At 36.4% G+C, this 14324-nt stretch overlaps 2 protein-coding genes across 2 annotated transcripts; both read left to right on the forward strand.

The window, feature by feature from the left end:
• Positions 1-306: 306 nt before the first annotated feature.
• LOC122091759 (beta-glucosidase 11-like) lies at positions 307-4957 on the forward strand (the record flags this gene model as incomplete). Its single annotated transcript, XM_042661885.1, is given in 13 exon segments — positions 307-496; positions 579-642; positions 1009-1073; positions 1546-1621; positions 1737-1808; positions 1900-1987; positions 2240-2495; positions 2636-2751; positions 3068-3288; positions 3401-3432; positions 4141-4228; positions 4388-4478; positions 4605-4957. Coding segments are annotated over 13 exon segments (1570 nt in total), but the record flags the coding sequence as incomplete, so codon positions are not given.
• A 3437-nt stretch (positions 4958-8394) lies between these two features.
• Positions 8395-12963, forward strand: LOC122091758 (cyanidin 3-O-glucoside 7-O-glucosyltransferase (acyl-glucose)-like). The gene is made up of 12 exons (XM_042661884.1): positions 8395-8765; positions 8866-8929; positions 9156-9214; positions 10358-10433; positions 10529-10600; positions 10819-10906; positions 11122-11380; positions 11463-11578; positions 11676-11896; positions 12008-12139; positions 12357-12447; positions 12535-12963. The coding sequence occupies exons 1-12, from the start codon at positions 8505-8507 to the stop codon at positions 12755-12757; spliced, it is 1662 nt and encodes a 553-aa protein (XP_042517818.1). The 5' UTR covers positions 8395-8504; the 3' UTR covers positions 12758-12963.
• The last annotated feature ends 1361 nt before the right edge of the window (positions 12964-14324 follow it).

Below are 14324 nucleotides of genomic sequence, written 5' to 3' on the forward strand. Positions count from 1 at the left end.
AAAAAAATGGTTTCATTTGTGAATCTTACTGTGACAGTTTTGTCATCTCATTGTAGATGGAAAAGGACCTGTGAATCCAATGGGACTACACTACTACAATAGTCTCATTAATGAAATCACCAGCCATGGTAAGTTAAGATTTATCTTTATAAACTGTGAATTCCCAAACAGCCATTAGAAATTATGGATTAGAAAACAAGGTGTGATCAATCATGCAAAAGTTCTTAGCCCCACTTACGCATACAGTTTCTTCTTTTTCCATATAAGACTAACCTGTCTAATTCTCACATAGAGAGAGAGAGAGAGGACGCTCTTCGTACTAGTAGTAGTAGTAGTCAAGGTGGGCGTAGCCCAAATCACGGCCGCAGAGCCAATAAACCGTGATGATTTAGCCAGGGTGGGTGTGGGTATAGCCCAAACCAAGACCGCAGAGCCAATAACCAGAGATGATTTCCCGTCTGAGTTTGTTTTTGGTTCAGGGAGCTCAGCTTATCAGGTCAGTTATCCTTTTCTTCTGTTTTAATTTTGAAATAACAAATGATGATGATGATGATAATAAAGGAGGAAGAATTAAATAGGTTGAAGGGGCAGCGTTCGAGGATGGAAAGTCTACCAGCGTTTGGGATACTTTCGCTCACTCTGGTCAGTAGGGTATATGATCCCAACTCCTACTCCGCAAGACTAGAAAAGCTTTTGCCCTTTCAAATTAAACTTAAGATCCCTGTGTGTTCCAAATGAAAGTTCTCTTGCAATGGATTTTCACAAAACTACTTGTTACAAACAAGATCTTGTTGTTGCATCGAGACATATAATTGTTGACTAATCTGGCTAACGTTGAACTTGGTAAAATGAAATTGTTGAATATTTGAAAAATGAGACTATTCAAGAATACACATTGAATGCTGAGATGGTTTTAAATTTAAAGAATATCTATAGTAATGCGTGTATATGCATATGTTTCTCTAAAAAATTGTCTTTTATTAGCATTTGTGGTTTCAAAAATTTCAGGAGGACTGATACCGGTGGACAAAAGCAACGGTGACATAGCCTGTGACGAGTATCACAAATATAAGGTGTCTTTACATTCAGACTTTAGTCTAATATTATATGTATTTTCATGATTTATCATTGTTGGGGTTCCACTTGAAAGCAATGATCCCACATACGACAATGTAAATAGTCCGATCTAAAGGTTTATAAGGAATTTCACCCTTCCTTAATAGTTAGCTTTTAAAGGTGAATTATATCTATATGTAGAAGAGGTGTCAAAGCCCTTCATTATAACATTGGTGTCATTCAAATGTGAAAAATTCCACGTCAGATGTGAGTAGCATGATGTGAAAGCTTATAAGGATTTAGGCACCCTCTCCATAATGAATAGCTTTTAGGAACGATTCATTCTAAATGAGACCTAACAAGTGGTATGAAAATCGTAACGTGACACCTAATTTTTTCTATGTCACAAAGTTGAATCTAGCAAGTGAGTTTTTGCAATGCGGTGACAAAGTATTCAAGTTTTATATATTCTTCTTTTTTGTCTCCTAGGAAGATGTCAAACTCATGGTGGATACAGGATTGGAAGCTTACCGGTTCTCCATCGCATGGCCCAGACTTATTCCAAGTATGATGACTACATTATCTCATTATCAGTGAAAAATGAGTTAGAGGATGGGGAAAAAAAAGAAGTCAGTCATTTGTGAATCATACTAATGACAATTTTTTCATCTCATTGTCAGATGGAAGAGGACTTGTGAATCCAAAGGGACTACAATACTACAATAGTCTCATTAATGAACTCATCAGCCATGGTAGGGAGGGGGTAGGAGGAATCAATAAGTCTTATATATTAATTTTTTTGTGAATTTTCTACATTTATTTTTCATTTTCTTGATGGAACAGGAATTCAACCACATGTTACACTATTCCATTATGATCTTCCTCAAACACTCGAAGATGAATACAAAGGATGGTTGAGCCTAAAGATTGTGTTAGTATTCTACTCCTCTCCTCTTTTCCAATAAGGGGCCTAAACTCTGATACCATGTCGTTGGAGGGTTCAACCCAAAAACTTAAAACATTAGGTGAATAGCTCTTCAAGTATTTGAAGCATCAAGGAACAAACTTAACCGATGTAGGACTATACCTCTATTAACTCCTAAAAATATCTCAACATTAGTGTTGGTGGTGCGAATGATGATGATAATGGGATCTTTGTACTAATTTTGGGCTAAAATTGTAGGAAGGATTTCACAGCATATGCAGATGTATGCTTCAGAGAGTTCGGTGATAGAGTTTCCCATTGGACTACTTTGAACGAGCCCAATGTGTTCGCATTAGGAGCATATGACATAGGAGTTTTCCCACCTGCCCATTGTTCTTCCCCATTTGGTATCAATTGCAAAATCGGCAACTCTACTGTTGAGCCATACATTGCTGCCCATAATATCTTGCTTGCTCATGCATCAGTTGCAAGATTGTACAAAAAGAAGTACCAGGTCTCTCTCTCTCTCTCTCTCTCTCTCTCTCTCTCTCTCTCTCTCTCTCTCTCTCTCTCTCTCTCTCTCTCTCTGTTTTTGTTGATAGAGAACTAAGAACTCATGGTCAAATCTAACATGGAATATGGATTGTCATGCAGGCCAAGCAAAAGGGATTTATAGGGATCAATTTATTTGCCTATTGGTTAGCTCCTTTGACAAACACAACAAAAGATATAAGAGCAACTCAGAGGGCCAATGACTTCTATATTGGTTGGCAAGTCTCTCTATCTCCAACCTTCAATATAGAACATTTATTTATTTATTTATTTATTTATAATGAAAGGTGTTTTCACATCCTTTGGAGTGGAATAGTCTCTACGGGCCCCACAAGTCATTTCCACTCCAAAGAGAATGGGAATCCGAAGGAAGAAAGAAAGATTATGTCAAAGGGATTCAAACCCAACTAATGCTTTGTGAGACACTTGTCACCAATGGGCCAACCCCCCTTGAGGTTTACATAACATGGAACATTAGAAGACACATTAATTTAAAATATTAATCATCTGCTAATAATTGTTGACTAGTTGCAGGTTTTTGGACCCATTGGTGTTTGGAGATTACCCTGAAAGTGTGAAAAAGAATGCTGGCTCAAGGATCCCTTCTTTCACTCCAAGCCAATCAAGGCTAGTGAAAGGTTCATATGACTTCTTTGCACTAAACCATTACTACACAATGTACGTACAGGATGATCCTGATAGTCTCAAACACGATCAGAGAGACTATATGAGAGACATGGCCATCAAGTTGATAAGTATATATGTCTTGATTTCATTTCCTTCCGTTTATGCTAATAGCTACTTACACTTGCTGCTTAGATCAACTCTTTAAGAAATTTTCCATTTTTTAAACTTCCATATTTGCAGATAAAGCGAAAGGATTACCAATTCCGGGTGAGGTAATGATATATATGCAAGCTCTATTGAGAATATTTATCAATTTTAGCAAAATTACTAACCTCACAGATCTATGAGCCTCATAGTCCAATCAGACCTGAAAATAGTGTGTGAAATACAAATAAAAGTTCTCTAACAAGTGATTGAATAATTAAGGACCAAGCTTTCCTTCAACTGTGATGGAAAGAGAATCTCGTCAGCCACAGGATCATACCCTATGATTCGACCAAGGATGGGTGTTTTAGATTTTCGGCAATAAAAGGTGGGAGTTAATGATAAAACACATTGTTATAGGACTCTAATCAAAATGTCAAATCACCGTAGAATCTAGATGAAGAGTGAAAATAGTTATGAGTGGCAAAAAACTTCCGTTGACAAATAACGTTGTAATATATGTAAAAATTAGTTTATTTAGAGAAAGTTTTCCTACACTGCAGGAAAAGGAAAACCCACAATCTAAGAATTAGAAAGTTCAAAATGCCTCTACTCTCATTATAATCCCATCCTTTCTCAATACTGCCCATGGGAAAAGAAAACCTCCCTTGCCATGGGGTGAAAGGAAACTGCACCCCCCCCTCCCCCCCTCTATTATGTAGCAATTGAGCTGACAATTAACTGTGAGGTTAGCATTTCCATTTTGTTATTTTTATATGGGATCCCAAGGGTCCTCTTAGCTAAATTAATCTAAGGAATAGGCGGATGTGATGCAGCTCCCAGCCATTCCGTTTGGCATGCAAGGTGTGCTGGAGTATATCAAGCAAACTTATGACAACCCACCCATCTACATACACGAAAATGGTAAGCCTTTTTTCGCTGTTAATTTAAAATCAATCTAAAACCAAACGGAGCCTTAGGTCCACAGAGAACCTTTTCACCTCTTGTCATTTTAGAGAAGTTAATTAATTTTACACATACTATGCTTGATGAAATGCCTGATGGTTCATACTATGTTTCTAGGTCAAATTACATCTCATAATTCATCATTGAATGACATGTCAAGGGTGAAATTCTTAGAGGGCAACATTGAAAGTCTACTGCAGGCTGTGAGGTATAGACTTAATGGAGGAGAAAAAGTTTTTTTATTTTTATTTTCCTCTCTTTCTAATATTTTATTAGATTAACCAGGATTTAATCTCTCTCTCTTTCATGTGTGTACATGTTTGGAAATTGACAGGAATGGATCAAATGTTAAAGGGTATTTCACTTGGTCCTTTTTAGATGTATATGAACTATTTTATGGCTACCAAGCAAGCTATGGCCTCTATTATGTAGACTTCAACAGCCCTGATTTGAAGAGACAGCCTAAGGTATCTGCACATTGGTACTCCAACTTTCTCAAGGGGAGAAGAAGAAGAAACAAGGATCAATACCCTTATGATCATTGAATATTGAATATGTGTAGTTGAATTTTTTTTCCATAAATTCCCACTCTCTTGATGAGCCAGATGGGACTGTTGGAGTTTTGGTGTTTGGTTCAGTAAATCTTTGGAATGACATTCTTTAGAATGATAATTCTTAATTTTTGAAGTTGTTTGGTTCCACTAGGATGACCCTCATAAGTGAGCATCCTACTTCCCATGAATGATCATATTACAAAGGATGTGTTCCAAATATGAGTTTACCTCAACACTTAAATTCAGATTTGAGCAACCTTTTTACCACCTAGTATAAAAGGAGAAAGCGAAAAGGCGTTCTCTATGGAAGCCAATATCTCAACCTGCGAGAAACATGTACTAGCCTTAAGGCAACCAAACGATTTTTCAGAAAGAAACATAATTCAGAAGAATGTCTATCAAAAGATTGACATTCATATCCGATACAGACACCATTTGATTTACCGAACCAAACACCCCACTCTCTCTCTAGATTTTCTATCTTAGATCTCTCAATTCTTGGCTCGTTCTTCATAAATGGTATTAATGATAGACCAGTTTGTTAAAAGACAAGACGTGTCTAAATCACCATCTTTTGTTTTGTTCTAATTGTTAAGGCAGAAGATTTCTTCACCGAAAAGGTTTACCTACATAATGCTAAGCATTTCTGGGTTGATATCTTCCATAATCTCATTATATGTATGCATAATGATTTACAACTGAGCTTTAGTGAATAATTTAGAATTGTTATTCGTCAAATTCCAATGGATGAAAGTACTTTAATTATTATGTGTGACCGTGTATCTTTCCTGTTTTGTTTTTACTCCGGATTGTAAATGTGTGAAGTCGCAATTATACATGTATTATTTCGGGATTGTAAGAGTGTGAAGTCCGCACGGACTTATGGTGTGTTTAATTCTGGATTCATAAGTCGATAAATCCAGTTCTTATGTAATGTTTGGTCAGAGAGTTGAAATTAACCACCACATACATATAGTGGGGATGGTTTAGAAATTAACAAGAAATCCACTTGGACTGAGTAGCTATTAGCCTTTGATGATTCATTAGAAACTTGATTGGATTGCAAATGCTCAATAGAAATATAACTGAATCAATGATGTTAGAGTAAACATCAAGAAATACAAAAATAAACAGACAATAGATCCGCACAACATAGAGATTTAACGACTTCACACATTGGTGTGGTGTGCTACATCCTCGGGCGAAGAAGATGTTTCACTATGTAGAAGAGAGATTACACCCAAACAGTGGCGAGAAAACTCACCTTAAAACACTAGTTCAAAAAATCCCCCAAATTACAATGACTTTCTCAACAAGACAACAGTACATTATATACTTCTTCTGCTTCCACACAGATCTCAGAAAATTTTCCATTTGGGTCACCATCAAAATATGTCGGAGCAGGTGAATCTTCAAAACGGGTCAAGAATTCGAGATAAACTTAATAAATGATTTTTATTGCATTTTATTTAGGCATTAGACTCTCGATCAGGTGGGGTTAGGAAAAATCTCTAGACTGATATCTGTTATGCCACGAGAAAAAAGTCAACATGAGGTTGAAATTTCATGTACAAAGAAAATCCCAAGGTCTCTTATTCACATCTCTAGTTTGGGTTCAAATTCTCTGCGATGAGTGACATTGAGGATCCAACAGTTGGGAGGTTCGTGATATGCACTTAGCCATTGGATCTTCACTGTCACTCACTATCTCATTACAAAGGATTTTTATGTGTCAAGCTTTTAGCCCAAATGAAATCGACCATATGACAAAACATAGTATTAAAAAATCAAAGACTACATAATGAGTGCATGCATGGACATATGTGGAGGCATATTCCTATATATGGAATGTTGGGGGTAGGATAGCTTCTTGTATTCTATTGCTTGAGTTTATGGGTATTTTGATAAATTGGATGTATATGTATTTCACTATAAATTTATAGTGAATTAATTCTCCAATAAGAGGAGGCATGAAAGTGAAAGACTGTAATCCTATTCTCCATTATTAGTGAAATCAATCTCATCTCATCTTCTTTACGAAAAAAAAAAAAAAAAAATCTCATCTCATCTCATCTTAAATATAAACAATCTTATTGAATCACTTAAATCTAGGAAACACAAATTATAGTTTAAGAGGACTACACCATGCCATAAAAATGAGAGGCTAGACTTGCATTAACCCTTGAAATCTACTTCTACTTTTATTTTTCTTTTCTAGAAATATTTTGGACCAACTGGACATGAGAGTGTGATGGGTGAGTGGAGGAATAAGCTCCTGGACAAAGATTTGGTACAAATAAGGGGGCTCCTTCTTCCTCTGTTGGATGTGTTAGTGTTTGTCTTTGCCCTCTTTATCACTTCATTCCCATCCTATTTATTACTTACCATCCATATATAATCCATAGCTAGCCTTCCATTTTCAATCCTCTTCCATCAGCACTGACATAAGGAGGAGAGAACCAAGCTTTCTTCTGCCAATGGAACCATGACACCTTCTGTGGATGATAAGATAGTTGAAAAAAAAAAAACTCAAATACCTTTTTGTGCCCTTGAAAGTGAAATTTGATAAGAGAATCCTACAAACTTCACACAAACAAATAAACTTACGATTTAATAAACTTAAAAGGGTGATTAACTAATTTTAGTCATGTAGTGAGATGGTGTTACAATCTTGATTTTGGATAATTATACTTAGGATTGAATTAGTCCATATATCAAATTTTAGGATTTAATATATTAAATAAATGATATTAAATATAAGTAGAAAAAAGAAGGCTGTCAGGCTGTGGAGCCTGCGCTAGACATTGGAAAAAGAGAAATGATTGCCTCGTGAAATAAAATATCCCACCCCTTTTTTTTTTACACTTTGTGTACCCTCATTGGCTCCATGTTGGTACAATACCACACAACCTACTAGCAATCCGTTTTTTAAATATGAACTATTATAACCAAAGTGGTGAACTGTGAAGTTATAACCATTGTTTTAGTGCATGGTATCAAAATAGGTATCGACAATCTCAGAAACCAATATGATAAAAAGAGCGTATCTAATGCACAAGGCTCCCGCATGTCCGAGGCCTTAGGGGGCGAGAACTACATAATCTTACTCTAAGAATGTCAAGAGATTGTTTTGACGGCTTAACCATCAGGTCACAACATTCGTACTTTACCATTGAATCAAGTGTGCCCCTTTTAAAATAAAAAACTAATATGATATCAGAATGAATTGGTATCAGATCGCTTGTATCAAATACAAATATTCTAGATTTTCTTAAAAAATGGATTTATAATTTTTCCCTGATTTATACCATTCAATTGATACGGTATCGACTAGATATCAAAATCAAAGACATGCCAAATTAATATGGATGAGCCAATTCCGATACTACTAATCTACTATGATTGAAACCTTCTATTAATTATAATGCCACATGATCAAGGAGTATTCATTTTTCTTTCCATTTTTTTTAATGCCGCGTCTATTAGATGGAACATTCTCGACTTCTTGTCCTACCCATCGCTTCTAGTCTACAATCTTCTTACGCTTCTCGTCTTGGTCCAGATTTTCCCATTGGCTTGGGGATGTCCCAATCTATATTCTATACTGAGGTGAGATGCCTCCAAGAATGTCTGTATCTTAACATCTCTACTATGTAGAAATTAATAGTATTAAACAAGCCATGTGGAAGCTCAGTTCAGACTTCAGAGTCCGCCAAGCTAGCCATACTAAAGCTGTCTGTACTCTTTACCTTGTTTTAACTACAATAGTGGAAAGCAGAGAGAAAATGTTGTGGAGTAGTAGTCAATGTTGGCCATTTCTTCTTCTGCTAAGCTGTTTAGCTTTAGCACTGGTTGTGGGTTCAGGACAAATCTTACCTAAATATAGCCGTCATGACTTCCCCTCTGATTTCGTCTTTGGTGCTGGAACTTCAGCTTATCAGGTTTAGTATCTTATCAACTCATTCTCTTTGTTTCTTCATGGAAGATAAGATTAGGAGGAGCTAACCAAAATATTGAGTTTGTGATGGTGGTGTGTTGCAGGTGGAAGGAGCAGCAGGAGAGGATGGAAGATCACCCAGTTCCTGGGAGAACTATACTCATCAAGGTAAGTATAATCAGGGTATTGATATCCTTTTTTTTTTTAATATCTGTTTGATTTCCTTTCATTCTTTCATTTCTATATACAAATTATATGCTGGTTTGGAGTTTTTTCTGGAATTGAGATTGATTTATATGTAATTTGTTTTGGGGTTAAAATGAATAGTAATTATTTCTGAATTGTTGATTTATGATTTTATGGTAGAAGTAGATAAACTGGTTGTGGTTTCCAGGAAAGATGCCTGATAAGAGCACTGGAGATGTATCTGTGGACCAATACCACAAATATAAGGCAATTTTCATCCTTTACCCCTTTATGTTCTTCATATTTTACATGGTTTACATTCATTAAAGTCTTTTTTTCAATATAAAATGGAAAAATATAAAAGAGAATACCCTCATTTATGCTATGTATGTACATGATTGTGCTTTTCAAAAATTGGAGGTGGAGGTGGAGGTGGAGGTGGAGGGGGAGAGAGTGTAATTGCATATCCTCTTTCCTCTCTCTCTCTCTCTCCCATCCAACGGTTGAAGGCACAATCATGTATATAAATAGCCGTGTATATAGAACCTTTTGCCAAAAGAAAGGACATAAGCTAACTCAAGTAGGGGGGGGCGAGGGAGAAAGTTTTGGAAAACTCAATTGTTTATATAGGTAATATAATTACTCTTAAGCGCATCTGGGATAAATATAATATAATCTGACCCTCAACTATTCATGTATTTTAATATTGGGCGAAAGACATCTTCTAGAGGTTACGTTGTAGGAATTGCTGCCTTTTTGGTTGCATAATTAATATCAAATTTTGATAATAACAACAGCCATCATGTGGGCCTTTATGTTAGGATTGATTTTTTGAACAAGTACTTGATCGGATCCATTAATACTTTGTTTGATTCTTTCAATTGTTTTGAAACTTTACAAAATATAATTTTAGAAGTATCGTAAATTTAAAATTTGATAACAACAGCAGCCATCGTGTAGGCCTTCATGTTAGGATTGGTTTCTCAAACAAGTGCTTGATTGGATCCATCAATACTTTATTTGATTCTTTCAGTTGTTTTGAAACTTCACAAAATATAATTTTAGAAGTACCGTAAATTTAAAATCATATTTTTTTTTTCTAAACAATGGGTATTTAGGCCTTTGGCTTGACTAGTCCCGTAGACCCATACTGACCCCACAACTCCATGGACTGGGTCATATCATAATTTTAAAATCGCATATTAACAAACAAATTAGATTGAAAGTTACGGACACAAAAAAAGGTAACAAGATCAAGAATATATAAAATCTATATATAATGACATTAGCTACCCTAGTTTTATCTCATCCCCAGAAATGTAAAATTTTGCATTATCTTCCAATGGAAACCACCCAACACCCCACAAAAAGAAGGGAGGAGTTCATATATTTCTATTGTAAATATTGCAGGAAGATGTGAAGATCATGAGTGATATTGGTCTTGAAGGCTACAGGTTCTCCATATCTTGGTCTAGACTTCTCCCAAGTATGTTTCTTCAAAGATACATTGCTTACTAATGCATAATAGTATGATTATCTTGTTCAACAGAGTAAGTGAATCACCATGTTTGTCTGTGGCAGATGGAAGAGGAGCCATTAATCCGAAAGGCCTAGAGTATTATAATAATCTGATCGACGAACTGATTGAACATGGTATGACTAATTTAGTACAATAATCTTCTTTTTGTATTTAAGATATCATTCTGACCTGTGTTAAGCACATTTTGATCATCAAGTATTCATAACTTTGGTTGGTTCTTTAAATGATGGAGGAGAAAGGGCCTTCAAAAAATAAAAATTTAATATTTTTAGTGTGATTATAATGGTTATGGGGTAAATCTCTAATTCATATTCTATTTTGAGCTAATTAGGGGTGGAACCACATGTTACACTTTTCCATTTGGATTTACCTCAAGTTCTTGAAGATGAATATGGAGGATGGCTTAGCCCAAAGATTGTGTAACTTCACAAACTCTTCATTTTACATCCCCTCATATGTTTCAAGGCTGTATTTGATCTACATTCTCGAAATAGATTATAGGTCTAGAACACATGCTGAAACAAAAAAAAATACAGAAGAATCGAATCCAAGAATGCATACAAAACACAGCCCAAGTGTCCAAATCCCTACAGAAAAGACAAGTTATCCTAACATGAACTTTGTTTTGAATCAGGGAAGACTTCACAGCATATGCAGATGTGTGTTTCAGAGAGTTTGGAGATAGGGTCTCCTACTGGACTACCATGAATGAACCCAACATCTTGGCTATATCATCCTATGACATTGGATTTTTTCCACCCCAAAGATGCTCACCACCCTATGGCATCTTCAGTTGCTCTGGTGGCAATTCCTCTGTGGAGCCTTACACTGCACTGCATTATATGTTGCTAGCACACGGATCGGTCGCTGCTTTGTACAAAGAAAAATACAAAGTTGGGTTCTCCCTAGTCCTTACTCTCATTAGAAAATTTTTGATGCCATCTTATTGAGTTCATTAATGGAAGCTAATTGCAGGCCAAGCAAAAAGGTTGGGTAGGCTTGAATGTGTATGCTTTCTGGTGTGACCCTTTCACAAACTCAACAGTTGATGTTAAAGCAACTCAAAGGGCCATGGATTTCTTCATTGGCTGGTATGGAAGACCTGTTTCATTACTATAAGGCTTCATACTATGACCAGAGAAACAAAGACAGAAACTTATTACTTGATTAAATCCTCAAAATCTGCAGGGTTACCCATCCCCTAGTTTTTGGAGACTACCCAGAGATCATGAAGAAGACAGTTGGGTCAAGGATACCATCTTTCACCAAACGCGAATCTGAACTAGTAAAAGGCTCATCAGATTTTATTGGACTGAACCATTACTTCACAGTTTATGTTGCAGATTTCCCCAGCAATCCCTCTGTAGGCCTTCCAGACTTCAATGGAGATATGGGAATCAGATATTCAGGTTACTAAATACTTTGTTTAAAATTTGAATTGAGAGTGATCCTTTTTAAAACTCACCAAAGTCAGAAGCAATTCCTGTTAACATTCATCGGTGATCGAACCTACATTGCAGTTTCTAGAGATGAGACACCCTCGGATCCTTTTGTACCAGGTTCTACACCATCCAATCCATCCGGCTTGTTTAGTATGCTCGAATACTTAAAGAACAACTATGGAAACCCTCCTGTCTATGTTCAAGAAAATGGTACATCATCTTCTCATCTGTTTCTAGTTTACACATGCAAGTAATATGGTTGTTATTAGTAATCTTGCTCATGTTTAAGGCAAAGTTAGTCCTTAGTGCTTTCATATACTTGAGGAGCTCTCTCCACATAATACCTTTTAGGATTTCGTCTAATTTGTCACGCGAACATATTAGTTTTCCATTGCTTCAAAATGACATAACTAATAAATGTGATCAGGTTATGGAGGGCCAATAAACGAGACACTTAATGACACAGCCAGGATCAATTACTTGGATGGGTACATTGGAAGCATGCTTGATGCAGTCAGGTAAAAAAAGTTTAAGCTCAAATCACTATCTTCACCATCTCTTTAAGAGTATTAAAACTCACTCTAAAACATCTTATGTTTGTGAAGGAATGGAGCAAACGTGAGAGGATACTTTGTGTGGTCATTCCTAGATGTCTTTGAGTTTCTCAGTGGGTACCAGACACGCTATGGACTGGTTCACGTCGACTTCGAGGACAAGGCATTGAAGAGACTGCCTAAGTTATCTGCTAAATGGTACTCTAATTTCCTCAAAGAGAAGAGTAAGAGTATGGAGACCAAAGTCAAGGCTATATCTCATCCTTCACAGTAGCTTTGATTAATGTTTCATTGAATTCTGAGTTCATGAAAATATTAGAAACTATGACCCTCTATTTCTGTCTTAATTCACTTGTAATTATTTATTTTTCCAAGAACCATGATATGGATTTTGTACTAAGGTCTTGGGTTCCCAAGTCCTCCAATAATCTAGTGTTGTAGAATGTTACAGCCTTTATGCTAATGATTTGGTTATTTCAATAAAAAAAAAAAAGAAGACGTACCTGGTGCATGCCGAGAATGTCCGACCGTTTGACTATCAAGTTGCAATATTGGTATCTTACCATTAGGCCAAGCGAATTTAGTCATTTAAATGTCAAAATTATTAAACTTGGAATGGGGACCATTCAGAATTGGGATTGGGTTCCCTCGGCTGATTCATCTAATCCGATTTTTCATTTTATGATAAGCTGGTGTATATAACACATGATTTAAGGTTGTGTTTGGTAGCCAAGAGAAGAAAAGAAAAGAAAAGAAAATCGTACAAATTTTGTATGGTTTTCTTGGGTGCAGACTTTTTTCTATTCACCCACCAGAAAGAAGATTCTTTGTTTGAATTTTGAATTTCACCTCGATATTAACAATTTTTTCTACAGCCGCCACAAAATAAATCTCGTCTTCCTGCCAAGATAATTTAACTGCTGTGCGAGAAAAAATGCAGATACAGTGGAGTTTCAAGGTTGTCGAAGACAAATTACATGACCATTTTTGAAGGCGAGGACGTGAGGTCCCATAGTAGGATTACTGCTTAGAGTGAGGAAAGCTGATGGAGACTGAGGAAGAGAATGAAAAAATCAAGAGAGAAAAGGAGATGCAAAAACAGAGACGGTGGCAAGAGAGAGACCACACAGGGGAGAGAGAAATAGAACAGGCCTTATAAGGTCCAAGTTACCAGATCTCAAACATGCAGCGCTTCCTAAAATTCTTCTTCTTCTTCTTCTCTCTCTATCTTTGTTTGAGCTTGAGTGGTTGCAGAAGCTATCTCAGTTGGGATCTGTTTGATAAGAAGAAGAAGATATAGTGTTAAAGCTCTCTGCATTCCCTAAGAATAACAATCCCATTATTCCTTGATGATGACATGGATCTATTGCCTAGAGCCATGGGCAAAGGCAAAAGCTCAAAGGTCCCTATCTCAATAACGAACCCTCTGAATAGAAGTCGTCCTTTGCCTCATCATGCTCACTGGCAGCAGAGCAGGAGGAGCTGACGTTGCCCCCAACCACTGCCAAGATCCACCCACCCTGCTACCCTCCTCCCCTTTCTTGCAATATGCTGAGTTGGGAGTTGGGAGTCTTAAGAATTTTGAGGAACCGTGAATGCAAGTGCATAGGGATTCCGGGAAGGATCAAAGACCATAATTTTGGATGAATCTGTTGACTTTCTTACTGCAAAGAATGGCTGTTATTTAGCCCCTGTAGAGGGAGATTTTATTTTGTCCCATACTCCAATTCAATCACGTCTCATTTTCTTTTTTATTCTTTTTTTTTTTCTTTTTCTTTTCTATCCTTATCAAACACCATCATTTTATCTTTTTTCTTTTCTCTTCTTGGCTACCAAACACA

Source organism: Macadamia integrifolia, chromosome 10, assembly GCF_013358625.1.
Source record: "Macadamia integrifolia cultivar HAES 741 chromosome 10, SCU_Mint_v3, whole genome shotgun sequence".
Taxonomy (NCBI): Eukaryota; Viridiplantae; Streptophyta; class Magnoliopsida; order Proteales; family Proteaceae; genus Macadamia; species Macadamia integrifolia.

Coding starts and splice junctions, on each gene's coding strand:
- LOC122091758 (XM_042661884.1), top strand. CDS start 8,505: ATGTGGAAGCTCAGTTCAGACTTCAGAGTCCGCCAAGCTAGCCATACT. Junction 11,381..11,462: donor TGTACAAAGAAAAATACAAA/GTTGGGTTCTCC, acceptor AGCTAATTGCAG/GCCAAGCAAAAAGGTTGGGT. Junction 11,579..11,675: donor ATGGATTTCTTCATTGGCTG/GTATGGAAGACC, acceptor CAAAATCTGCAG/GGTTACCCATCCCCTAGTTT.